Source organism: Erinaceus europaeus, chromosome 1 (assembly GCF_950295315.1).
Source record: "Erinaceus europaeus chromosome 1, mEriEur2.1, whole genome shotgun sequence".
In the NCBI taxonomy this organism is placed as follows: domain Eukaryota; kingdom Metazoa; phylum Chordata; class Mammalia; order Eulipotyphla; family Erinaceidae; genus Erinaceus; species Erinaceus europaeus.
In genome coordinates, this window is record NC_080162.1 from 142,503,016 (window position 1) to 142,529,026 (window position 26,011).

The window sequence follows — 26,011 nt, forward strand, 5'->3', positions numbered from 1 at the left end:
AAGTCTTCATAAAAAATTTATTTAAAGTACCATGTCCTTATAAAAGTCATATTACATCAAGATTACAAAGAGACCCCTATATACTCATCTATTTTACCCATGATTCATTTCCTGCCCTACAGAATGGGAAAACTTTTTCCTTCTTCCTTTTCTCTCTTTGATTTTGAAGGGCAAGTGTTAGGCAGGATGTCCGAATGGACTCAACCAACTAATCTTTGCCGGGAAAGCAATAGCTTCCCACCAACTGGACTTGGCACTCCAGGCTCCCAAATTCAGAAATGTCACAAAACCCTGATCTTAATCATTCTACTGAATGTCATTCCTTGAGTTTCTCTAGTACCCACACAGTATAATTTTAAACACTCAAGAACTGCTTAATAAATGATTAAAGAATCTACAGCTACCTTACTACTTTAGCTTAACAACTGCTTCTAAGAACCTCTAAGTTTATAGACACAAAGATGGAAAATAACTCAATACTGTGAAGAAAATGAATTCTGAGAACAAATCCATTTTTTGACCCTTGTCTCCAAGTAAGGTCGATCCTACAAAAAATGCTTAGAACTGATGTTGTTAAGAATGCAATTTACACAGTAAAGGATCTGACTTGTTTTCAGTATGAAAGTACTTTTAATTTCCTTACTGCAGGTACAATGGCATCCAAGTTATCAACTTCTGTAACAGAAAGACAAGAAAAAAAGAGTGGTTTAAAGTATCCAGTGATAAGCTCAGATAAAACAAGAACCTCTGTACAAAGGCAAACCCTAACACTGTGCCTGCACACACATGACACTTTTCTCCAAAAGTGGTGACAGCAGGCACTTCCCAGGCAAAGGCTGACACAACTCCCCCCCCCCCCCCCCCGCCGCCCACAGACCCACTGGCCACACAAGTATCATTACTGAATCTAAATCCATATGGGTGGGCCCACTATGTGAAGTCTCCGCAGCTTTCTCTCCTACGTCCCCACCTGAGCACTTGGGTATTTCCTTTCGTGGAACATAAGTCATAGCCTTCATTCTCTTGGAAATATTTCTCCTTAGCTAGATCACTTTAGCCATTATGTTGGAGGGCAAAACATCCACCTCGTAAAAGGCATGAGGCTCTTAGGAGTGTGAGTCTCACGTGCACTGTTACAGAGTCCGGGCTGGGCTGGTCCAGCTTACCAGATAAACCAACTTGGGTTCTTGTCTGTCCGATTCTCTTTTAATTTGGTTTCTCTTCCTAAGCCTGTCATCCTTCCAATCAGCCCAAGTTCCAATTTGGTCTGGAGAGTTGCTGGCCACTGAGGAGCTGTCCCTTATATCTAGGCTTCTGTCAGACTATTTTAAAGTGGGTCCCAGGGGCAGGTGCTCTGGATTATTATCACTTTTTTCCCTAGATTATTTTGCTAGTTATGTTGCTCAGAAACTCATTTCTTATATAAAGCATGCTTTCCTGGATTCCATGGCTAGCTAGATTTGGGTTATCTTTTCTTTAGCTTTACTAACATGCTGCTTATGCTCATAACCAGAACCAGAATACCTGTCTGAATCTACTTATAAAGCATGAAGGTGTAGAAAAAGAAATAATATATCTTTATATAAGTAAACCTACAACAGAGAATTTGGGTTGACCACCCCATTCTGAAATCATGTTTTTTCACTAAATGAGAAATCTGCATTATAAATGAAACTCACAGAAAAAGAAAAACTTGCCTTATACAAGAATTTTCTCAATTAATCATACCATCTATGTGAGGAAAAGAAATCCATCCTTCATATCTAGTGTTCAGTGTACTACTCTGAAGTTCTAAGTGTTTAGCACAATATCTAGTAACAATAAATATTGTCAAGTTTGTCGAAACATATTTAACTTTGCCAGTACTAAATACAAACCCTTGTGGCCTGGGAGGTGATGCAGTGGATAACGTATTGGACCCTCAAGTATGATGAGGTGGTCTCAAGTCCAATCCCTGGCACCACATGTGCCAGAGATGCTATGGTTCTCTCTCTCTCCCTCTTTATCTTTCCCATTAATAAATAAATAACCCTAAAAAACTGTAACACTTAACTCCAGAAGTTAAACTATGATAGAATTGTGGAATTCATCAGTAGAGAGAATTGATTTTTTTGAAGTAAATGCCTTGCATGAACCATGCTGAGTATCATAATATCTGAGAAAAAGTATCTGTAGTAGTATCTACATGTTACAGCGTTCAAGGACCTAGGTTCAAGCCACTGGTCCCCACCTGTAGGAGGAAAGCTTAGTGATGGGTGAAGCAGAGTTTCAGGTGTGTCTCTGTCTCTCTCCCTCTCTGTCACCCCTTCCTCTCAATTTCTGGTTGTCTTTATCCAATACATAAATAAAGATAGTAAAAAAAAAGAAAAAAAGAAAAAGTATCTGTAGTACCTAAAATAAGTGCTTCTCCTAAATTGTTAATTGGGTTGGCAAAATACTTCACCTGGAGAGTTCAAGGCTAGCACCCACCACACTGAGGGAGGCTTTGGAACAGTGGTGTCATTCTGTCTGTGTCTTTCTATGTGAAAAAATTTACTAAAAAGGTGAGGTCCTAGCAACAACAAAAAATTACTATGTAACTACTGCCCCAAAGGAATTATTGTACTGTCAGAAAATCCATGACACAATTTTGTATAGAAAAACAATAACAAGGGGGCCAGGTGGTGGTGCACCTGGTTGAGTGCACACATTACAGTGCACGAGTACCCAGGTTCAAGGCCCTGGTCCTCCACCTGCAGGGGAGAAAGCTTCCTGAGCAGTGAAGCAGTCTGCAGGTGTCTCTCTGTCTCTCTCCCTCTCTATCTCCCCTCCCTTTTCAATTTCTCTGTCTCTATCCAATAATAACAACATTAAACAACAACAAAGTCATGACAACCCAACAGAATCACATTATTCTGTGAAACAAAGGTTCTTTAGCAAACACTGCGCTGCTACACATTTCATGCTGCATTTTATTTAAGCTTAACTCTCAAGTCACATTTTTGCTATGATTTTTTTTTTCCAAATAGATGAGTATTAAAGAACACTGACTCTTGGTGTATTGCACCAAAGTAAAAGACTCTGGGGTGGGGGGGAGATTCAGGTCCTGAAACATGATGGCAGAGGAGGACCTAGTGGGGATTGCATTGTTATGTGGAAAACTGAGAAATGTTACGCATATATAAACTATTATATTTTACTATCGACTGTAAACCATAAATCCCTCAATAAAGAAAAAAAAAAAAGAAAGAACACTCACTGTCTCCTTTTTCTTCTGCAGTCACTGACACTGGCTACAGAACTTCTTTCATTTTGACTAGGCTTTATATGCACTCTAGTCAGGTACTTCTAACATTTATCCTTCTCCCTACCAAAACTTTTAATTTACTCACTCCCTGTCTTTCACTAACCTCCTTTCTTTTTCTAATTTTGTTTCCTATGCCAAGGAGCCATTCTTAACAACAACAACAACAATTTGGGGCTGATAAAGCTCATTTGGATAGAGAATTGTGTTCCCAACTGCCCAACCCCATATTGAACCTGGTCCCCTCTGCAATGAAGGAAGCTTTGGTATAGTGGTCTCTCTCTCTCTCTCTCTCTCTCTCTCTCTCTATCTATCTATCTATCTATCTATCTAAAAATAAAATAATAGGCAGGTACTATTTTTAACTCACCTGAAGAGTGTACCTACTTTGACACACCTGGCCCCCACACAGCACTGGAGAAAGCTTCCAATGTCATGTCTACCCCCACTCCTTTTTACCCACTTCCTCTTTCTATATCCATATATAAATATATCAAGGGGCCGGCTGGTGGCACACCTGGTTGTTGCAATGCTCAAGGACCTGGGTTTGAGCCCCTGGTCCCCACCTGCAGGGGAAAAACTTTGCAAGTGGTGAAGCAGGGCTGTCTGTCTGTCTTTTTCCCTCTCTGTCTCCCCTTTCCTCTTGACTTCTGGCTGTCTCTATCCAATAAATAAAAAAATGAAAGAAAAAAAGACTCTCATTCCTGAGACTCCAAAGCCAGAGATTCAATTCCCTACACCACCATAACCAAAGCTGAACAGTGCTCTGGAAAATAATAAATATATATCAGCCTGCAGTGATGAGGTCCCAGAGATAAAAAAAAAAAAAAAAAAAAAAAGCAAAACACTATGTAAGATCACATCTTCCCAGATATCTTATTGGGCAGTGACAGAGTCTAGGCGTGTCACTTCTTATTTTAAGGTCTGAAAACAAAGGCAACTTCTAGTTTCTTAAAGCTCACATACTTTTCTATTATGTAGACCACTTTCCACCAACTCTAAGTGCAAAATGGGTTTTCCCAGGATTGCTAGCTGTCTCCAGACAAGCCCTATCCAACATTCCAATGACTAAGGAGCCATCATTCCTCAAATCCACTGACATCTATGACCCAGGTTAAGTGCCACACTGGAACTCTTACCTAAGATTTTAAGTAGATCATTAGTAAATGTCTGAAATGCTGGGAAAAATTCCTCATGTTCTTCCAATTTCTTGATAATGCTTTAAAAGAAAAAAAAAATGCAGTTTATATTCAATTACCAGCTTAGGACTCTAGTACCTGACTAAAAATAGAAAATTTGCAAAACAGAAAGAATTTATGCTGTTAATTTAAACAGAAATCTAATGATTATTTACTGAAATCCTTCCTTTTTGAGTCTCTCTCCACCCACTGTCATTTTTACGCATCTGTTTTAAAGTTAAACATACGACATTTCTTTTTAAAAAATATTTATTTATTCCCTTTTTGTTGCCCTGGTTGTACGTATGACATTTCTAACACAGGAATCTTTCCACTGAGCAGAAAGCTTATTAGAGACCATGACTTTTGTAGTATTTTCTTAAAATAAATGCCATTTATTTATTTATTTTTACTGCCACCAGGGCTACTAGCTGGGCTCTGTGCTGGCACTACGAATCCACTGCTCCTGGTGGCTGTTTTTTTTTTTAATCCCTAATTTTTATTGGATAGGACAGAGAGAAATTGAGACAAGACAGGGATATAGAAAGGGGAGAAAAAGACATGTGCAGACCTGCTTCACTGCTCATAAAGAGATCCCCTGCAGGTGGGGAGCAGGGGCTCAAATCCAGGTCCTTGTGCTTAGTAATATGAGTGCTTAACTGAGTGTTCCACTGCCCAGCTCCCCAAATAAATGGTTTTTATAATCCAGAATTCTATTATACATTAAGAACAAGTATCAAATAAATGATAGTAAATGTTTGGAATGCAAGGTCAATCAGTGATTACCAGAACGAAAGGCAGAATTAGGGGCCCAAGGGGGTGGGGGCAGGCATGAGAACAAAGGACATTAGGACAAATCAAGTAATGTTGATCTTCAGCATGTGGGCACAATGAGCATTCTGATGCAATGATACTTCAATTAAAAAATTAATTAGGGCAGAGAAGATAACAGAATGGTCATGTGAAAGACTTTCATGCAGCGGCCAGGTGGTGGCACACTTGGTTGAGCACATGTGTCATCATGCCCAAAGACCCAGGTTCAAGCACCTGGTCCCCACCTTCAGAGGGGAACCTCATGAGTGATGAAGCAGAGCTGTAAGCATCTCTATTTCTCCCTCTCTAGATTCCCCTTCCATCTGTTTCTGTCTCTCTAAAAAAAAAAAATCCTTAAAAAAATTATTTTCAGGGAGTCAAGCAGTAGCACAGCAGGTTAAGTGCAGGTGGCGCAAAGCACAAGGACTGGTGTAAGGATCCTGGTTCGAGCCCTTGGCTCCCCACTTACAGGGGAGTCGCTTCACAGGCAGTGAAGCAGGTCTGCAGGTGTCTATCTTTCTCTCCCCCCCTCTGTTTTCCCCTCTCCATTTCTCCCTGTCCTATCCAACAATGATGACAACAATAATAACTACAACAATAAAACAAGGGCAACAAAAGGGAATAAATAAAATATAAAAAATATTTTAAAAAAAGAAAAAAAAATATTTTCATGCCAGAGGTTTCGAAGTCCCAGTTTCAGTCCCCAGCACCACCATAAATCAGAGTTGAGCTGTGCTCTGGTTAAAAAAAATAAACTGTTTCAGTAGTCCAGAAAACAATGGAAGGGGGAAGAGAAATAGTGTGACTTGTGTTCCTTTAAAAGCATCAAGTATCAGAAAACTCAAGTGTCAGGTTAAATAAGGCTTCTTCTTAAAAAACTGGTATCACATGGTACATTTATGTGCTCTTCCGATATGTTGAGTTATAAAATTGGGTGGGAGAGGGCTGCTCTAATTATAGTTATACTCTTTTAATACTGGAAAAAAGATTTTATGTGAGAGATGCCTCACTTTAAAAGACAGCTACTTCACTTTTACCTTCTAGTAAGTATCGGAATAGGCATTATTCAGGTAGTACACTAGTGACAGGGCTTGTTAATGTATTCTGAATCAGCACAAAGCTGAGAATGAGGTTTGACTTTCTGCAGACCTCGCTTCCCTGAGAAGAGACTTAAAGTCGGCACAATTAAGTTTTATACAACTTGTAGCCTCTGCGGTCTATTCTTAGTCTTGAAAATATTTGGCATTGCCTCCAGTACTTAAGAGTGTGAGATTGTTTTAGACTGTCAAATTGCTGAACAAGTGCTATTCCAAGCAGGAAAGGTAAATAATTTATAAATTTTTTTTTAATTTTTTAAAATATTTTATTTATTTATTCCCTTTTGTTGCCCTTGTTGTTTTATTGTTGTAGTTATTATTGTTGTCGTTGTTGGATAGGAGAGAAATGGAGAGAGGAGGGGAAGACAGAGAGGGGGAGAGAAAGACAGACACCTGCAGACCTGCTTCACTGCCTGTGAAGCGACTCCCCTGCAGGTGGGGAGCCGGGGTTCGAACCGGGATCCTTATGCCGGTCCTTGTGCTTTGCACCACCTGCGCTTAACCCGCTGTGCTATAGCCCGACTCCCAATTTATAAATTTTTTAAAGTCTTCTTTTTCCCCTTTTTTTTTTTGCCTCCAGGGTTACTACTGGGACTCGGTGCCTGCACTATGAATCCACTGCTCCTGGAGGCCATTTTTTCCCATTTTGTTGCCCTTGTTGTTACCCTTGTTGTTCTCATTATTATTGTTGTCATTGCTGCTGTTGTTGTTGTTGGATAGGAGAGAAATCGAGAGGAAGGGAGATAAAGAGGGGGAGAGAAAGACACCTGCAGACCTGCTTCACCACTTAGGAAGTGACCCTCCCTGCAGGTGGGGAGCCAGGGGCTCAAATCAGGATCCTTATGCCAGTCCTTGCACTTTGCGCCATATGCACTTAATCCGCTAAGCTACTGCCCGACTCCCTAGAGTCTTTTTTTTAAAGAATTATTTTATCTATAATTGGATAGAGACAGAGAATTTGAGAAGGTAGGGGAGATAGACAGGGAAAGAGACAGAAACGTACAACCCTGCTTCACCACTCATGAAGCTTCCCCCGAGGTGGGGACCAGAGGGCTTGAATCTGGGTCTTTGCACACTGTAATATGTGCACTTAATCAGGTCCTTAAAAGTCTGCAATAATGGGCACGGGTAGACAGTATAATGGTTATGCAAAGAGACTCTCTGAGGCTCCAAAGTCCCAGGTTCAATCTCCTGCACCACCATAAACCAGAGCTGATCAGTGCTCTGGTAAAAAAAAAAAGTCTGCAGTAACAACACTACTCTTGGTGATGCTTTATGTAGTTTTGCTGGGGCTCAGTGCCTACACTAAGAATCCACTGCTCTTGGAGGCTATTTTTTTTTCCTTTTCTTGCTCTTGTTATTACTGGTGTTGTTACTGGATAGCACAAAGAGAAATCAGGAGAGGAGGGGAAGACAGAAAGATAAGACACCTGCAGATCTGCTTCACTGCTCGCAAAGCGACCCTCCTGAAGGTGGAGAGCAGGGGGCTCAAACCAGGATCCTTATGCCGGTCCTTGCATTTTGGGCCATGTGTGCTTAACCCGCTACACTACTGCCCAGCCCCCGCCCAGCCCCCACCCTACACACTTTTAAAACAATTACCTTTCGAGGTCTTCCGGTCCCAGCACTTGCATGACCTGTTCATTGATATCCTCATTGAGCATGCTACACAATTTGCCAACGGTGCTCACCAGTACACACAATGAGGTTGAATTATCTACCAAAAACAACAACAAAAAAAAAACAACACGAGAAAAAGAGAAGTTTCAAAATAATTATATAGCTCTTCATGTGTTAGTTATTTTCAATTTACTTCAAAAAAAATTATGAGGAAGAAAACTACATCTGATGGGGCACAGACGGCTATGGTCTTCTTAACCATTATTTCTTCCAGTAAAGTGGTTTAGAAAAAAATGGTGGGGGTCGGGCGATGGAGCAGTGGGTTAAGCGCATGTGGTGCAAAGCGCCACAAAGGACTGGCTAAGGATCCCGGTTCGAGCTCCCAGCTCCCTACCTGCAGGGGAGTCGCTTCTCAGGTGGTGAAGCAGGTCTGCAGGTATCTTTCTCTACCCCCCTCTCTGTCTTCCTCTCCTCTCTCCATTTCTCTCTGTCCTATCCAACAACGAACAACATCAACAATGGCAATAATAATAACCACAACGAGGCTACAACAAGGGCAACAAAAGGGGGAAAAAAGGCCTCCAGGAACGGTGGATTCATGGTGCAGGCACCAAGCCCAGCAATAACCCTGGAGGAAAAAGAAAGAAAGAAAGAAGTGGTAAACATTAAAAAAAAAAAAAAAAAAAGGAATAGGAGACCAAAACACTGCTTCACCAGTTTTCTGATGTTTTTAGTTAGTGGTGCTGAGGACTAACCTCAGGTCTCATATGTGTTCTAAAATGAATCCTGGCCCCATTTTATTTTTAAAAAGACTTATTTATGAGAGAGGAAAAGACTAAAGAGAGAGAGAGAGAACAAACAAAAACAAGAACAGGAACCAGAGCATCACTCTAGCACATGTGATGCTGGAGCCCAGGACCTCATACCTGAGTGTCCAATACTTTATCCACTGTAACACTTCCTCGGCCATATCTGGCCCTACTTTAAATGTTTTACCTGTTTTTTTTGTTGACTTATAATTAGGATTAGCTCTGAAACGTAGGCCCCAAATGACAAAGTGCCATCACCTAATTCTAAGAGTTCCTGGAGGTTCCTCACCGCGTTGCTCATTTCGCCAAGTCTTGTGTAAACTTCATTCATTCGGGTGTAGACACCATTTAAAGAAGGCACATCAAATAATTTTTGGAAATGAGAAACAATAGCATGCAAAGTTTGAAAGTTTGGCTTCTTATTGTCCTGTTAAAAAGAAAGAGAGAGAACAAGATATTTCACATCTTAAAATAATTTCTCTCTGTCCTATAGAAGGAAGGAAAAGTGACTGCTCAGAGTGGTGGGCTCATAGTGTCGGCACTGAATCCTGGCAATAATTCCCAGACAACTCTCTTCTTCTTCCACCTGTCTCCTCACTCTCCTGCACTTCTGGCAGGAATGAAAATTGTCCAACCCCTTAGAAAGCAGTCTGGAGAACTCCCAGAATGCTAGAAATGGACTTACCCTATCACCCTGCATACACCTATCCAAAGAGATCTATGTACATTTATGGTCATAGCAGCACAATTTGTAATCACCCAAATGTGGAAGTAGCACCTGTCCAACAATGGATTAAATGGCTGAGAAAGTTGTGGTATATATACACAGTGGAATACTACTCAATTATTAAGAATGATTAAGTCAGCTCTGCTTTAACACTTCCAACAACACTCTATCCACTGTGCCAACATGATTTGCTGAAGAAACCCTCCTTTTCTCCATTTAGTATTTTGGGTTCCCTTGTCAAAAAAAAAAAATAGTGGAGTCTGAAGAAATCAATTTAAGTGGGATAAGTTTTTAAAAAATGAGTACCAAATAACCTCACTCATAAGCAGAACTTAAGTAACAAGGATAGAAAGGGAAAACATGGGTCCATACTCTCAGAGAGATGAAGAATAGGAAAGCTTTCAAGGGAAGGGACTGGATACTGCGTTCTGGTGGTGTGAATTGTGTGGAATTGTACCTCTATTACCCTATGGCCTTGTCAATATTTCCATCTTATAAATAAAAATTTAAAAAAGGAGAGATAAAACACAAAATGAAACTTGTACTGGTGAGGTATATTGCACCAAAACAAAGGTCTCTGGAGAAGGAGGGGAGGGAGGGGCGGGGTAGGGAGGGCCTTTGTAGTCACAGTGTATGAAGTGAAAAAGGACCTACGTTGGGACGGTGGAAGTGTTTTGCAGACACCTATGATGGGGAGATAAGAAATAGTCCCTATGTGACAACAACTGTACTGTAAACCATTAACTCCCCTCAATAAAATGATAAAAGAACAAAAGAGATGAACCTTTATGTATGTATTAGGTATTACCTTCTCCTTATTTTCAACTTCTTCCAACATGGTATCTACTATAAATAATAGATCTTCGACTCTGATACCTTCATTTTCATCTTGCTTCTTTAAATTATGCCAAGGTACCACTTCTGCAGATAGTATTTTCAAGGACTTATATAAATCCTTTATAAAAAAAAGAAATTACATGGTATTACTGATGTTAAGAAAAAGAGCAGTTTCCATAATTAGCCAATAGATTATATATATTAACCATCAAAAGCACTTTCTTAAATATCATTATCATTTTAGAAAAAAAGTCTGCTAAACTGGTTTTCTTTAGGCCTTACAGAAACGTTATGAGTGGGATCAGCCCATACTCATCTTTCTCTTTCTAGCTTATCTCACTTAACATAATTCCTTCTAGCTCCCACCAAGACGGGTCAATATTGGTATGCTTTTCAGCCACCAAATTACAGATGCTACCTGACACCAACCTGACCTCACTAATGAGTCCTAGAACCCCACCTCCTCAAAGCCCTACCCAACTAGAGAAAGACAGAAACAGGCTGGGGGTATGGATCCACCTGTCAATGCCCACATCCAGTGGAGAAGTAATTACAGAAGCCAGAACTCCCGCCTTCTGCACCTCATAAAGATCTTGGTCCATACTCCCAGAGGGATAAAGAATAGGGAAGCTTCCAATGGAGGGGATGGGATGTGGTACTCTGGTGGTGGGAAGTGTGTGGAGTTGTACCCCTCTTATTCCACAATCTTGTTGATCATTATTAAATCACCAATAAAAAATGTAAAGAGGGGGAAAAAAAAGAAACATTATATAGGTGGCCACACAGTGATGCACTGGATTAAGCACACCTAGTACAAAGCACAAGAACCCATGCAAGGGTCCTGGTTTGAGCTCCTGACTTCCCACCTGCAGGGAGTTTCATTTCACAAGTGGTGAAGTAGATCTGCAGGTGTCTTTCTCTCTCCCTCTCTATCTCCCTCGCCCCTCTCATTTCCTCCCTAGGCTATCCAAAAAAAGAAAAATAAAAAAATGGCCTCCAGGAGCAGTGGATTCGTAGTGCAGGCACCGTGCCCCAGTAATAACCCTGGAGGCAAAAATTAAAAAAGTAAAAACATTATATGTTGAGTATCTTGAATCTAGTATTTCAGGCACTTAAGTTATTTCCTTATAATACATTATTTAAACACTTCCAGTTATTAATGAATTACAAAATAAGCACTTCATTTATGTTTTGAATTTTGGTTTTATTGAGATGTTAATTTATAAATTATTTTAAAAAATTCACCCTCAAGTTCTTTAAACATATTTACAAAGATGTATAATCATCACCATTATCTAATTCCAAACAGTCTTAATATCCTCCACCTATGTGCAGCAATTTTTCAACCCTCCATGCCCACAACCCCTGGTAACTCATGATCTGTACTCTCTGCAGGGTGGCTTATTTGGGGGTAGGTTCATAAGTGAACTCACACAGAAAATGACTTTCTATGGGTGCCTTTTTTCACTATGCTTCCCAGATTCATCTACGTTGTAATATGCACCTTTAGACAGGCTTTTAATTTGAAAGAATAACTAAATAAATCCAATTTGATCTTCATGATAGTCTATTTAGCTGTTTTATGTGTGCTGCTGTTGTTTGTTGGGGAAGGGGCTGTTTTTGGCCTAGAAATTGCAGAGAAGTGACCTACTCTCCAAAAAAGATAGAGAATAAGTTCAATTTTTGAGAGAAGGAAAGTAATTTAAAACATGGAGGGGGAAAAATAACAACTAAGCTGGAACAACATTACATTTAAAGAAAAATATTGGTTACAGAAAATTTATAACATAAGACTACTATAAGGAAGGAGATAAATGTATTCAGAATTGGCAAGAGCCTAGAAGTGCAAGGTGGATTCATATATATTTTCAATAAGGCAATGGGACTTGTTTGATAAAGCTTAAGATGCAACACTAAAATCTACAACAATATTAAACAGGTAATACTTTAAAAAAATACATTTAAAAAATACATTCAAACCAAGATTCAAGTTGTAGATAACCTAGCTGTTTCAATTTTCCACTGAAAAGTTAGGTCTGGGGGTCTGGCAGTAACACAGCGGGTTGAACGCACATGGTACAAAGCGAAAGGATAGGCACACGGATCCTGGTTTGAGCCTCCAGCTCCCCACCTGCAGGGGAGTCGCTTCACAAGTGGTAAAGCAGGTCTGCAGGTGTCTATCTTTCTCTCCCCCTCTTCATTTTCCCTTCCTCTCTCAATTTCTCTCTGTTCTATCCAACAACAACAGCAGCAATAACAACAACAATAATAAATAGCAAGGGCAACAAAAGGGAAAAACAGTCTCCAGGAGCAATGAATTTGTAATGCAGGCACTGAGCCCCGTCAATAACCCTGGAGGCAAAAAAAAAAAAAAGGTCTGGGGCCAAGTGGTGGTGCACCTGGTTAAGTGCACATGTTACAATGCACAAGGACTTGGGTTTAAGCCTCCAGTCCCCACCTGCAGGAGGAAAGCTTTGTGAGTGGTGCAGCAGTGTTGTAAGTCTCTCTGCCGCCCCCTTCCCTCTCAATTTCTGGCTGTCTCTGTCAAATAAATAAAGATAAAACAAAATTTTAAAAAAAAGGTATATTCCAATTAAAAAAATTTAAGTCCATTGAATCCAGTATATTTTCAAAACACAGATAAAATGTTAATACTTTATTAGTGATTTACAAAATTATAAGATAAATTATAAAAATAATTCCATCATTTCCATCACCAGAGTTCAAAACACAGAAATAATATTCAGCCTCTTACCTTTAGGGAAATCAGTTGATCTGCCCACATTTCTATTATAGGGACAAGATGCTCAAATCCACAGTCTTGAATGAAATCTTTATTAAAATGCTGGGCGCCTCCTTTGCTCTGTTTATAAATTATTACTGGAGCTCTTGGACTGTGAATAATTGAATTGATGCTACACAGCACCTTTCAAAGAAATTGCTTCTGGTTAAAATGACTGTTTGGTCCTATCAGAGTATTACATTGTTAAAGGAGTGTTCTATATATTAATATAATACTTTTAGAATTAATTTTAGTAGTTATTTATTAAGGAGATTTTTAATAAGACTAACACTTCTTTTTGATTATTGTTGTAGTTATTATTGTTGTTGTTATTGATGTCGTCATTGTTAGACAGGACAGAGAGAAATGGAGAGAGGAGGGGAAGACAGAGAGGGGGACAGAAAGATAGACACTTGCAGACCTTCACCGCCTATGAAGAGACTCCACTGCAGGTGGGGAGCCAGGGGCTAGAACCAGGATCCCTGCGCTTAGCGCCACATGCGCTTAACCCACTGCGCTACCACCCAACTCCCTAAGACTAACACTTCTAATTGCTTTAGAAGTATAATAGTTTTATCGTGGTCCAGGAAGTGGTGCAGTAGATAAAGCATTGGACTCTCAAGCGTGAGGTCCTGAGTTCAATCCCTGGCAGCACATGTACCAGAAAGATGTTTGGCTCTTTCTCTCTCTCCTACTATCTTTCTCATTAATAAATAAATATTTTAAAAAGAAGTATAATAGTTTTATCAACATGATTAAACATTTAAGTTCCAGTGAGAACCACAGACTACAAAAATAAATGCTGAGTATTCAGGTGATTTAGACCATATATCTGCTCACTCTCTCCATCTGTCTACATTATTATGTGAACTATTTGAAGAAAATGCACATGATAAAACTTTCCCCACAAATAGCTAAGTATGCATCTCTTAAAACTAGGCATATTCTTATCAAATCACAGCATGATAGATAACAAAACTAAGAATAACTCCCTATATAATCAGTATCTTGGTTTAACTTTAAACACCCTACTATGGATAATATGTAACCTTAAAGCCCTTGCCAACAGCTATGAGTTCTGCCTTATATATCATCCCAGGAGAGGAAAGAGAGATCCAAAATAGTACTGAAAAGAAGGGAGAGTAGGAGGTAGAGTAGGGGAATTGGCTCAGCATAAAGAGCCGAGAGAGAGAGAGAGAGAGAGAGAGAGAGAGAGAGAGGGAGAGAGAGACTCAGGGAGAGACTGTGGGCTGAATCCGTGCATCACACAAGAACAGCAAAGAGAATACTATGGATGGTGGAGCGAATTCTGCGTCCCTTCTCCCTCTCTGTACTGTCTCTAATTCTAGAACCAGAAAAAAAGTTAGGCAGTGGAGATGGTTCAGTGGTAGTGAGGACACAAAAGACCCTGTGCTCATTTGTACTACTGTATAAACATCTGGGGGGAAGGCAGCAAAATCAGTTTAATAAACAGCTACACAAGCATAAAATATGGTACAAGTTTCGTTTTAAGTCTCAGTCCTACTCATACTTAAAGCTGCAATTCACAGGCAATAATAACTAAGATGTTTACTTAGCAGCCTTTCATTTCCAGTTCAAGTGAGCATATTTTAATAACACATCACTGGAATGAAAAATTCTAATCTACTGAATTATAATTGATAGAAATCTATATTCTTACTTATAACTTAACCAAATTCTGATGATGGGCAGAAAAAGATGTATTGATAGTAAAAAAATTATATGACTTAATTCCCAGACAGATAAAAATTAAGAAAACACATGATATAATTGTATTCACAAGGAATTTACAGATATTGATAATTTTTAAGGTATTTTAAGGGTAATCAGAAGAATAATGATATTGAATGTCTCAACTACTTACGGAAGAAAAAAGGACAAAGATCTGAATCTAGCAAATGTTAGGAAAAGAAAAGAAAGGAACATTAAATCAAGTGAATAGAAAACAGAAAGTAGGGAGCCGGGTGGTAGCGCAGCGGGTTAAGCACACATGCTGCAAAACACAAGGACTGGCATAAGGTGGCATAAGGATCCCAGTTCGAGCCCTGGGCTCCCCACCTGCAGGGGTCACTTCACAGGCGATGAAGCAGGTCTGCAGGTGTCTTATCTTTCTCTCTCCCCTCCTCTCTCCATTTCTCTCTGTCCTATCCAACAACAACGACATCAATAATAACTACAACAATAAAGCAACAAAGACAACAAAAGGGAATAAATATTTAAAAAAATTAAAAAAACAAAAGAAAAGAAAACAGAAAGTAAGAAGTTAGGAATAAATATATGAGCTGATCTTAATATGCATAAAGGGTTTTTCCCCCCTGTTAATTGACAAATCATCTCAAATTGAGTGTAAGAAATAAAGCTTAATAAAATAAATTTAGCTATAGTGGCCACAAGAGTTATCTGAAACATTAAACAATTTTCAGAAGGGTGTCTGAACATAAAAGTCAAAATAGAGACACAAGAAGGGCCAGCAATAAACATCAATTAGAAAATGTACAAGGAGGGGGTCGGGCGGTGGCCCAGCGGGTTAAATGCACATGGTATAAAGCACAAGGATCAGCCAAGGATCCCGGTTTGAGCCCCCAGCTCCCCACCTGCAGGGGAGTCGCTTCACAAGTGGTGAAGCAGATCTGCAGGTGTCTATCTTCCTCTCCCCCTCTCTGTCTGCCCCTCCTCTCTCCATTTCTCTGTCCTATCAAAAAAAAAAAAAAGACATCAACATCAACGATGATAATAAACACAACAACAATAAAAACCAGGGTAACAAAGGGGAAAAAATGGCCTTCAGGAGCAGTGAATTCATGGTGCAGGCACCGAGCCCCAGCAATAACCCTGGAGGCAAAAAAACAAAGAAAGAAAATCCAAAAGCAAAGGATTTTGTTCATAATAGCAATAAAAGTTACAAAACACTGAGGAAATAAGTCTTGTAAGTACTATGTAAAAGCTAAATTAAACCAGAGTACTGCTCAGCTCTGGCTGATGGTAGTGTGGGGAATTGAACTTGGGAGTTCAGAGCCTCAGGCATGAGAGTCTCTTTGCATAGCCATTATGCCATCCTTTTATTTTACTTTTTATTAAAGCACTGTTCAGCTCTGGCTTATCTGAGAATTTGGAGCCACAGGCAGTGGAGCAATGATGCAGGTGTCTCTCTTCTTCTTCCACCTGTTTCCTCATCCTTGATAAAAAAATTTAAAAAAAAAAGAAGAAAGGCAGAAAGGAAGAAAGAAAAAAAGATAAGATAGGATGGTTGCCAGGAATAGTGAAGTTGTCCTGTAAGCCCAGAAATAACCTGAATGTTGGGGGGGATATATAGACACTGAAAAGTCATGATGTATTTTCTGTTTCCCTATGCAAAAATGTGTCATGACTTTTCTGACAAACCCACTATATAATCATGAGCTGGCAAAAGAGCTTGCCAGAATGGGTAATTATATTGCCATGAACATGACTGTATTCCTCATGACATTAGGGGAAGCTTTAGTGCTATAATCTCTCTCTCTCTCTCTCTCTCCCCTCTCCCCCCTCTTATTGCCACCAGGATTATTGTTGGGGCTTGGTGCCAGCACTATGAATCCACCACTCCAGGCAGCCATCCCACACTCCTCTTTTTTTTCTTTCTAATTTTTATTAAGACAGAGAGAAATTGAGGGAGGAGGGGGACACAGAGAAGGAGAGAGAGAGAGAAAGGTACCTTCAGACCTGCTTCACTGCTTGTGAAACAGACCCGCTACAGGTGGGGAGTGGGGTCTCGAACCCAGGTCCTTGAGCTTGGTAATATGTGCACTTAACCCAATGTACCTCTGCCCAGCCACCCTGTGATGTCTTTTTTTATCTGAAAAAAAAATCAACCCAGAGTGGTAAAGCCCCCTTTACAGATACATATGCATATATGCATGTATGTGTATGTGTGTATATGTATGTATGTGTGTATATATATTCTTAATTTAAACATATTGGTAACTAACTAAAAGGTTAAAAAAAAAGACCAAAAAAATCCTATATGGCTCCAGAGAGATAAAGAGTAGGAAAGCTTACAATAGAGGGGATGTGGTATGGAACTCTGGTGGTGGGAAATGTGTGGAATTTCACCCCTCTTGTTCTATAGTTTTGTTGATAGTTTCTATTTTACAAATAAATTCAAAAAAACCTATATGGGCACAATAAAAGTCAGTGCATGTCCAGCTGAGTCAGTGAATTAGCAGGCTTAATTGTTCATCTATTCCATCAGTGGTTTACACAATCAGCAATTTAATTCTCTACCATACAGTGCATACAATTAAATTCCAGGTGGTCTAAACATCTAAACAAGACACAAGACTATAAAAAGTCCTGGAGACAAATAAATTTACTTATATAATAACAACAATAACATTAAAACCATAAAAGAAAGAAGAGCAGAAAAACAATCATAAAGTCTTTTAAAAAACATTTATTACGACCCTGCTATGAACTATGCCAAAATCTCTTTTAAGGATTAAGCTATTGGACTGTTAGAAAAGTCATGATGCTACAGAAGCTGGATACAGGCAAGAGACCAGCATACTTTAATGATGGTCACTACCAGGCCAATCCATCATCTAGAACCCTAGTCAGGGGATCCTGGGATTCTCACATAGATATGATGGGCCTAGACCTCTAAGAGATCCCTCTTTCCACTGTCATTGGTCATCTCCATCAGGAACAGCATTGTGGACCCTCTTGTGGGCCTCCACAGGACCTTGCCCTCAATGTGGATCACAACAGTAGGGACTGCCCCACTCTCTGAAGGGAGGCTGGGTCAACATACTTGGCCACTCTAGGAAGACTGGTCCTGAAATGTGTGCAGCCTAGAATGTTTCTAGCTATGACCCTGGAAAACAAGCTCAGGCCTACAGGGATGCAGGGGTTACATAGGCTTCTGTGCTGAATATGGGCCCCAGATCAGATGGATGGGGTTTACAGTTAACGATACTCATACCCTTTTCCCATATTTGGGAGCTACTCTCTGCCCTGACCCAGCTTTCTAGGCTTATTTCCAACTCTGACACCATCTCCCCAAACAATACTTTTAGCCCACCTGCATGTTAGCTACTGGGCTTCGAGCAAAAATTAGTAAAGTCATGGGCCCCTTGGAATATACATACCAAAAATAGACCTACTAGCTTTTTCTAAAATGGAGACCCCAAATCTCATCTGCTATTATTACCTTTAGGTTCCAGATCATTAAACAATTTGTTCTGCTTTATATCTTTTTTAATTTTTAACAAACTCTTTAATATTTATTTTCCCTTTTGTTGCCCTTGTTTTTTATTGTTGTTGTAATTATTATTATTATTGTTATTGATGTTGTCATTGATAGATAGGACAGAGAGAAATGGAGAAAGGAGGGGAAGACAGAGATGAAGAGAGAAAGACAGACACCTGCAGACCTGCTTCACCACCTATGAAGCAACTCCCGGGGGCTCGAACCGGGATCCTTGAGCCAGTCCTTGTGCTTTGCGCCACGTGCGCTTAATCTGCTGCACTACCGCCCGACTCCCTCTGCTTTATATCTTAATATTTTTTAGTCACCAAGTTGTAGATGCTACTATGACACCAACCTGACTTCCCTGGGCAGATGACTTCACCAATATGTCCTGGAACCCCATCTCTCCAGAGCCCTGTCCCACTAGGGAAAGACAGAAACAGGCTGGGGCTATAGATTGACCTGCCAAAACCCATGTCTGGTGGAGAAGCAATTACAGAAGCCAGACTTTCCACCTCCTGCACCCCATGACCCTGGGTCCATACTCCAAGAGGGAGAAAGAATAGGGAAGCTTCCAATGGAGGGGAGGGGATATGGAACTTCGGTGGTAGGAACTGTACCCCTCTTATCCTATGGTCTTGTTGATCATTATTAAATTTTTAAAAGTCATAATGTAGTTTCTCTATGTTTTTCAAAGCAAAAATGTGCCATGACTTTCTCGACAAGTCAATACATTCTCAAACTACCTACTTTTCTTTTTTTTTTTTTTAAGCCAAGCATGTGTGTCAGGACAAGACAGAATCATCACAGACAAACGCAGGGTGCCAGGGCTCCTTACCCACTAGCCGTGCCTTACACTGCACATGAGGCCATGCCTCACTCAAAACACTCCACTGGCTGTTTGTTACCTGAAAGTGTCTCTGGTCGAGCAGGACCTGCTGCTGTTTATCTTTGCTGGGCTCTTTTTTTTTCTCTGTGTCCTCGGGCCTATCTTGACTGATAAGATCCTGCAACCTAGAGGGGAGAGGCGGGCACCAGCTTGATTTGACAGTGCTTTCGTAGAAATGGATTAAGGTGACAGACTGAGTCAACCATCTGGCTACCCTCCCAGCTGTTTTTTTTTTTTTTTTTTTTTTGCACGTGTTCGTACATCCAAGTACACACAAATGGCAGTATACACAAAAGCTTTTACTTTTATTATTATTATTGCTTTCAGGACAACGGCTGGCCCTTATTAGTACCTGCACCAAGAATCTACCACTCCCAGTGCTATTTTTTCTTTTTAATTATTTGATAGAACAGAGAGAAACTGAAAAAAGAGGAAGACAGAGAGGGAAAGAGAATGGGGAGACACCCACAGACTTGCTTCACTGCTCCTGAAGCTTCCCCTACCAGGTGGGGACAGGGGGCTTGAATCTGGGGCTTTGCACATGGTAAGGACTGAGCTTAACTGGGTACACCACTGCCCAGCCTCAGGTTTATTTACATTTTAAGCCTTTGGTCACTGGGAAAAAAAAACCCTCTCAATAGAATATATATTAGAAGGAATCCCTGACAACAAAAAGGCATAGGAAGACAGAAAAAAAAAAACCAAAAAACAATACTGTCCTCTCCACAGTACTCTCACAAAAAAATAGAATAGGATGGAAGCAGCTTCCAGGTTCCTCCAAGCTGAAGGGAGCATGAGATAGTGTATGTGTGTGTGTGTGTGTGGGGGGGGGTGGATAGCTTAATGGTTCAGGCTTTGTGGCAGGAAGTTGGTCCCTCCTTTCACCTATGCCACTCGAGCTATAGAACATTCTGCAATGAACCTTCTGCCTGTGAAATAGGTATGAAACTCTGGTGGTAGGAAATGTGTGGTATTTTACCCCTCTTATCCTATGGTTTTGTCAATATTTTATATTTTTTATTTTATAAATAAATTAATTTTTTAAAAAAGGAGAGTAAAACAAAAATAAACCAGTGGAACTACATCAAATTAAAAAGCTTCTGCACAGCAAAAAAAACAAAACAAAAAACATCTAAACAAATAGACTCCTCCTCACAGAATGGGAGAAGATCTTTATATGCTATACATCAGACAAGAAGCTACTAACGAAAATATATAAAGACCTCACCAAACAAAAATACATAAATAACCCCATCCAAAAAACGGGGAGAGATTACAAATAGAATATTCACCAAAGAAGAGAACTAAAAGGCCAACAGATATATAAAAAAATGCTCCAAATCATTGATCGTCAGAAATGCAAATAAAGATAATGAGATACCACTTCACTCCTGTGAGAATGTCATACATCAGAAAAGGTAGCAACAACAAATGCTGGAGAGGTATTGGGGACAAAGGGATCCTCCTGCACTGCTGGCCAGAATGTAAATTGGTCCAACCTCTGTGGAGAGCAGCCTGGAGAACCCTCACAAGGCTAAAAGAAGACCTACCCTATGACTCTGCAGTTCCTCTCCCGGGGATATATTCTAAGGAATCAAACACACCCATCCAAAAAGATTTGTGTATACCTATGTTCATAGCAGCACAATTTGTAATAGCCAAAACCTGGAAGCAACCCAGGTGTTCAGTAACAGATGAGTAGCTGAGTAAGTTGTGGTATATATACACAATAGAATATTACTCAGCTAATAAAAATTGTGATTTTACTTTTTTTTTTTTTAATCTCCAGCACTATCACTGGGGCTCAGTGCCTACACTACAAACCCAGTGCTTCTGGCTGCCATCTTTTCCATTTTTTGGTTAGGATAGAGTGAAATTGAGAGGGGAGGGGGACATGGGGAAATAGGGAGGGAGGGAGAGAGAGAGATGGAGAGAGAGATATCAGCAGACCTATTTCACTGCTTCTGAAGCAACCCCCTTGCAGGTGGGGAGCTGGGGATTCAAACTGGGATCCTTGTATGAGTCCTTGTGCTTCATGCTATGTGTACTTAACTCTGCGCAACTGCCTGGTCCCTGTGATTCTACTTTCTTCACCTCACCTTGAAAGAATCATATTAAGTGATATAAGTCAGAAACAGAAGGATGAATATGGGACGATTTCACTCAGAGACAGAAGTTGAAAAATAAGAACAGAAGGGAAAACACAAAGCAGAACTTGGACTGGAGTTGGTGTATTGCACCAAAGTAAAAGACTCTGGGGTGGGGGAAGGATTCAGGTCTTGGAACATGATGGCAGAGGAGGACCTAGTGGGGGTTGAATTATTATGTGGAAAACTGAGAAATGTTACACATGTACAAACTACTTACTATATTTTACTATTGACTGTAAACCATTAATCCCCCAATAAAGAAAAAATATATATATATGACAGTGATACTATAAAATGATGGAATGATGCCTTCATCTCTTTCTCTCAACAAAAGAAAAAATTAAATGTACAGTGCAAGCATTCCTATTTTACAAGATTATAAGTTAATTTGCTGCAAGGTGATTCCAGAAGAGATTGTCATAACAAAAACAGGAAATGATAAATGTTGGTGAGAATGTGAATAAAGGCGAACTTTATTACACTGCTGGAAGCAATGAAAATGAGTGCAGTCATTATGGAAAGTGGTAGGAAGAACCCTTAAACAACTAAAAATCATAAGGAAACACCTTATGATCTAGCAACACCACTCCTAGGCATTTACCCAATAGATCTGAAATAACTAATTCAAAGGGACATATGCACCCTCATGTTCATTGCTACATTATTCACAAGAGCCAAAATATGTAAGCAACCTAAATGTCCATTGACAGATGACTGGATAAAGAAGTTATGAGATCTATACTCAATAAAGCACTACTCAGCAATTTAAAAAGATGATATTGTGTCCTCTGAGGCAAAATGGATGGAACTAGAAGTGATTATGCTTAGTGAAATAAATAAGGAACTGAAAGACTATTACCAGATGGTTCCAATCATATGTGGAATATAGAGAATTGAAACAGGGGCCAGGTGGTGGTAAACCTGGTTAAGTGCTCACATTATAGTGCACAAGGACCCAGGTTCAAGCCTCTGGTCCCCACCTGTAGGTGGAAAGCTTCACAAGTAGTGAAGCAGGACTGCAGGTATCTATTTGTCTCTCTCCTTCCATATCTATCTCTATCTACCCCTCCCCTTCTCAATTTTTCTGTGTGTACCCAATAATAAATAAATAAAAATATAAAAAAGAATTTAAAAAGAGAGAGAATTGAAACACATGGACTTGAAAAAAAAAGTAGTCAGCCCTTCTCTAACACCTTGGAAGAACTATAGTGGGGGGTTGGGGGGGACAGAACTTTGGTGGTGGAAATGGTATGAAACATTGGACTCTCAAGCATGAGGTCCTGAGTTCAATTCAATCCCTCGCAGCACATGTACCAGAGTAATGTCTGGTTCTTTCTCTCTCTCCCTCTCGCTCTCCCTCTCCTTCTCTCCTCCTATCCATCTCATTACAAAATAATTTTTTTTTTTTAAAGTCAAATCTTCCTTATGTCCATCTCTTTCCTAGTTTCTTTTTCAGAGGTAAGATGGTCCACTACACCCGCTAGGAACTGTTCACACATGAAACTTGCATCAATCAAAGCCCACATTATTAGCAAAGTTTTTTAAACCCTGCAGAGTATGTGCTTTACACAGTCAAAAAAGGTACAAGCAGTGACTATGGATGGCTCACTGCATTCATTCTGTACCTGTGATATGTATATGTATGTGTCTTGCATATTACTCAGCTTATGGCAGCCACTCACAGATTTATGGGGCTTGCCTTCTCTAATTTTAATGATTCTCTTGCAATTTCACCTTAACTTCCCAAGTCAATTTTCCAGTTAAACTTTCTGCCCTTTATTAAATCAGGAACAGAAACACTGCTTTATTTTGTTGTTGCTGCTGTCACGGTCTCTTGCCTCTGTGATTCTACTACTTTTATTGGACTCTTCCATTTTTTATTTCTCCTTTTCCTCAGGCAGAGGGTAAGAGAAGAGAGAGAGAAAAAGAGCAGAGAGAGGAGAGACACCATTACATCACTCTACTGCTCCTGAAGCTTCCCTTTTGCCTGGCTAACCCACATGGTGGCTGAGACTTCAAACTGAGGTCCTCATACATAGTAAAGTGTACATACTACCAGACGAAATATCTCCTGGCCCCAGAAACACTATCTTTTCCTTGTTCTTATTTAAGATTACTATATAGCCAAGTCCAAAACAGCACAATTTGTCTATAAACAGTGTAACCAGAAATATTTCTTATTAATGTTATATTCTCCCCATCAGCCTATAACTTTAAGCACTAAGCTGTCAGGTAATGAAAATAATTAATATACAAACCCCAGACAAAAATGTAACTCTGATAAAATTACCTGATGTTTTTCTTAAGGGCTTTCTCCAGTTTCTTCACCTGCTGTTTATAAAGTCTTAATTCATGCTGTGTGGGCCTGTAGAAAAATCAATCATGTAGAACGTTTTTATTTTACTGGAAAAAAAACCATAAAATATAAAAACAGAGTATATATGGCGTTACGTGTCAAAACTTGTTCCATTAATTGATAAGTGTTTGCCATTAGATTTTTTTTCTTCTCTGCAACCCCTAGCAAAACTATTTAATTATTTCTTATTGTTGTCAATCCACTATCTGCCTCAGTGAAATATTTCAAATGTTTAAGTAATACTATAGTAAGTAGTGACATCTATCCTCCACAATTTTATCAAAGTAGAATATCAAGTATAGTCTTAATATTCTATGTATGTCTCTTGTCATTCCTCTTAAATATAAATTTACATACTTTATGTAATAGCTATTTTTAATCTATGTAAGTAGTTTATATTGTAGGTATCAATTCTCTCTCAATTAAAGTATAAGCTTTATGAGAACAATGCATTTGCTTTGATCACTCCATTACCCTGAGGTCTTGACTGTGCTCATTTTATAATAGGCATTCAACAGATGCTGAATGAAAAAAGTATTGACAATGTTCGTTCCTTTATTATTCACTTAGCAATAATAGGCTGTCACCCTTTTGTGAGTGCGTTTGATTTTTTTTGTTTGTTTTTTCACCAGAGCACTGCTCATCTCTCATTTATGGTGATGCTGGGGACTGAACTGGAACTTTTAGTAGCTGTGGCAGGAAAGTCTTTTTGCATGACCATCATGCTACCTCCCTAGCATCTTTTGAGTATTCTATATATAAATATTCCTTCCTGATATTACCATACAAAGTCTTTATTTTTTTCCCTCTATCTACAACACAGGGTTAAGATGAAATAATAAGCTATTCTGAAGCAGGTGAAATAATAGTTCAGCTGACAGAATGCAGGATTTGTATTGTCTAGAGGTTCCTGGCACAATTATCCAGGGCTGCACATACCAAAATGGCACTGACTTCTCTCTCCCTCTCTCTTTCTCTCATAAAACTCTATTTTATGTGAAATACACAAATCTAACTTAAAATTAGGTTAAAAATATAAATAGATAGGTAAAAGAATTTTAGGCCAAGAAATAATCTTACATGCCTAGGCATGAAACACAACAGATTTTCATGCCTAAAGCAGCAGAGATCTCAGATTAAATTCTCAGCACCACCATAAATCAAAGCTGAGAGTGCTCTGATAAGAATGAATGAATAAGATAGCATAATGGTTATGCAAACAGACTGTCATGCCTGATGCTCCAGAGTCCCAGGTTCAGTCCCCAGCCCAGCACCACCGTAAGCCAGAGCTGATTGATGCTCTGGCCAAAGAAGACCAAAAAAAAGGAATGAAATGAATGAATGAGTGAGTAAATAAATTTTTGGGAATGAGAAGCCTACTGATATAAAACTGGATCTGCTTGGAGTTCCTACCCAGTTTTATCTTCTTCAATGTGAATTCCTGTATTTTCTTCCTTTGCCCCTATATTCTTGTTCCTTGTATCATATGAGATAACTAAAATGGGCATAAAAGTATGAGGTCTTTAAGATCCACTTTAAAAAGGCTAAATTGACTCATTCAACATTTCAAATGCCAGTGTGTTAACTATCCAAAGAATAAATAAAAAGTCTTCCTCTCACCTGGTTTCCAAATCTTTTTGGAGATTCAACTTTTCACTTAAAAGTGTATCGATCTTAAATTTTGATTCCGTGAGTTGATTCTGTAATGACTATGGAAAATTTTGTATTAAAAAAAAGTCAAGAGTGGGGCTAGACAGCATAATGGTTATGCAGACAGACTCTCATGCCTGAGGCTCTGTCAAGTCCCAGGTTTAATCCCCCACACCACCATAAGTCAGAGCTGAGCAGTGCTATGGTAAAAAAAAAAAAAAAGTCAACTTACTATAAAAAAAAAATTATCATTTTATTTTGCAAAAATCTATTTATTATTCCTATAATCCCCTTACCAGTAGAAGGCCTTTGTAAGTTGGTGAAGCACTCAGGCTCCTATAGTCTTTTTCTTCTTCTGAGTAGCTTTCTTCTTCCTCTTTATACTGCCTATGAAAAGATACATATATTGTATTTCTTATGAAAAAGTCCTGTGTTTCTGATCAAAGTGCAAATGTGGGAATCTGAACAAAAGTCACAACACCTTGGGGTTATTAGAAAACAGAATTTTATTTATGGCATGCCAGATCCAGAACTGGCTAGTGCCAAAAAGCTACTGGGCCCTGATGTGCTGTAAG

At 39.4% G+C, this 26,011-nt stretch overlaps 1 protein-coding gene across 3 annotated transcripts in view; it reads right to left on the reverse strand.

Annotated features, from left to right (window-relative positions):
• The window catches only part of CEP70 (centrosomal protein 70), a 56,257-nt gene continuing 30,246 nt past the window's right edge, over window positions 1–26,011 (reverse strand). For all 3 annotated transcript variants that reach the window (XM_060196433.1, XM_007518854.3, XM_060196426.1), the window contains 10 exons: window positions 25,733–25,823; window positions 25,407–25,495; window positions 23,721–23,795; window positions 19,300–19,405; window positions 13,120–13,290; window positions 10,336–10,482; window positions 9,059–9,227; window positions 7,974–8,088; window positions 4,423–4,502; window positions 1–675 (listed from right to left, as the gene is read on the reverse strand). In XM_060196433.1, the coding sequence (XP_060052416.1) occupies window positions 614–675; window positions 4,423–4,502; window positions 7,974–8,088; window positions 9,059–9,227; window positions 10,336–10,482; window positions 13,120–13,290; window positions 19,300–19,405; window positions 23,721–23,795; window positions 25,407–25,495; window positions 25,733–25,823 (1,105 nt within the window). In that variant the 3' untranslated portion in view covers window positions 1–613. The remainder of the gene's footprint in view (window positions 676–4,422; window positions 4,503–7,973; window positions 8,089–9,058; window positions 9,228–10,335; window positions 10,483–13,119; window positions 13,291–19,299; window positions 19,406–23,720; window positions 23,796–25,406; window positions 25,496–25,732; window positions 25,824–26,011) is intronic.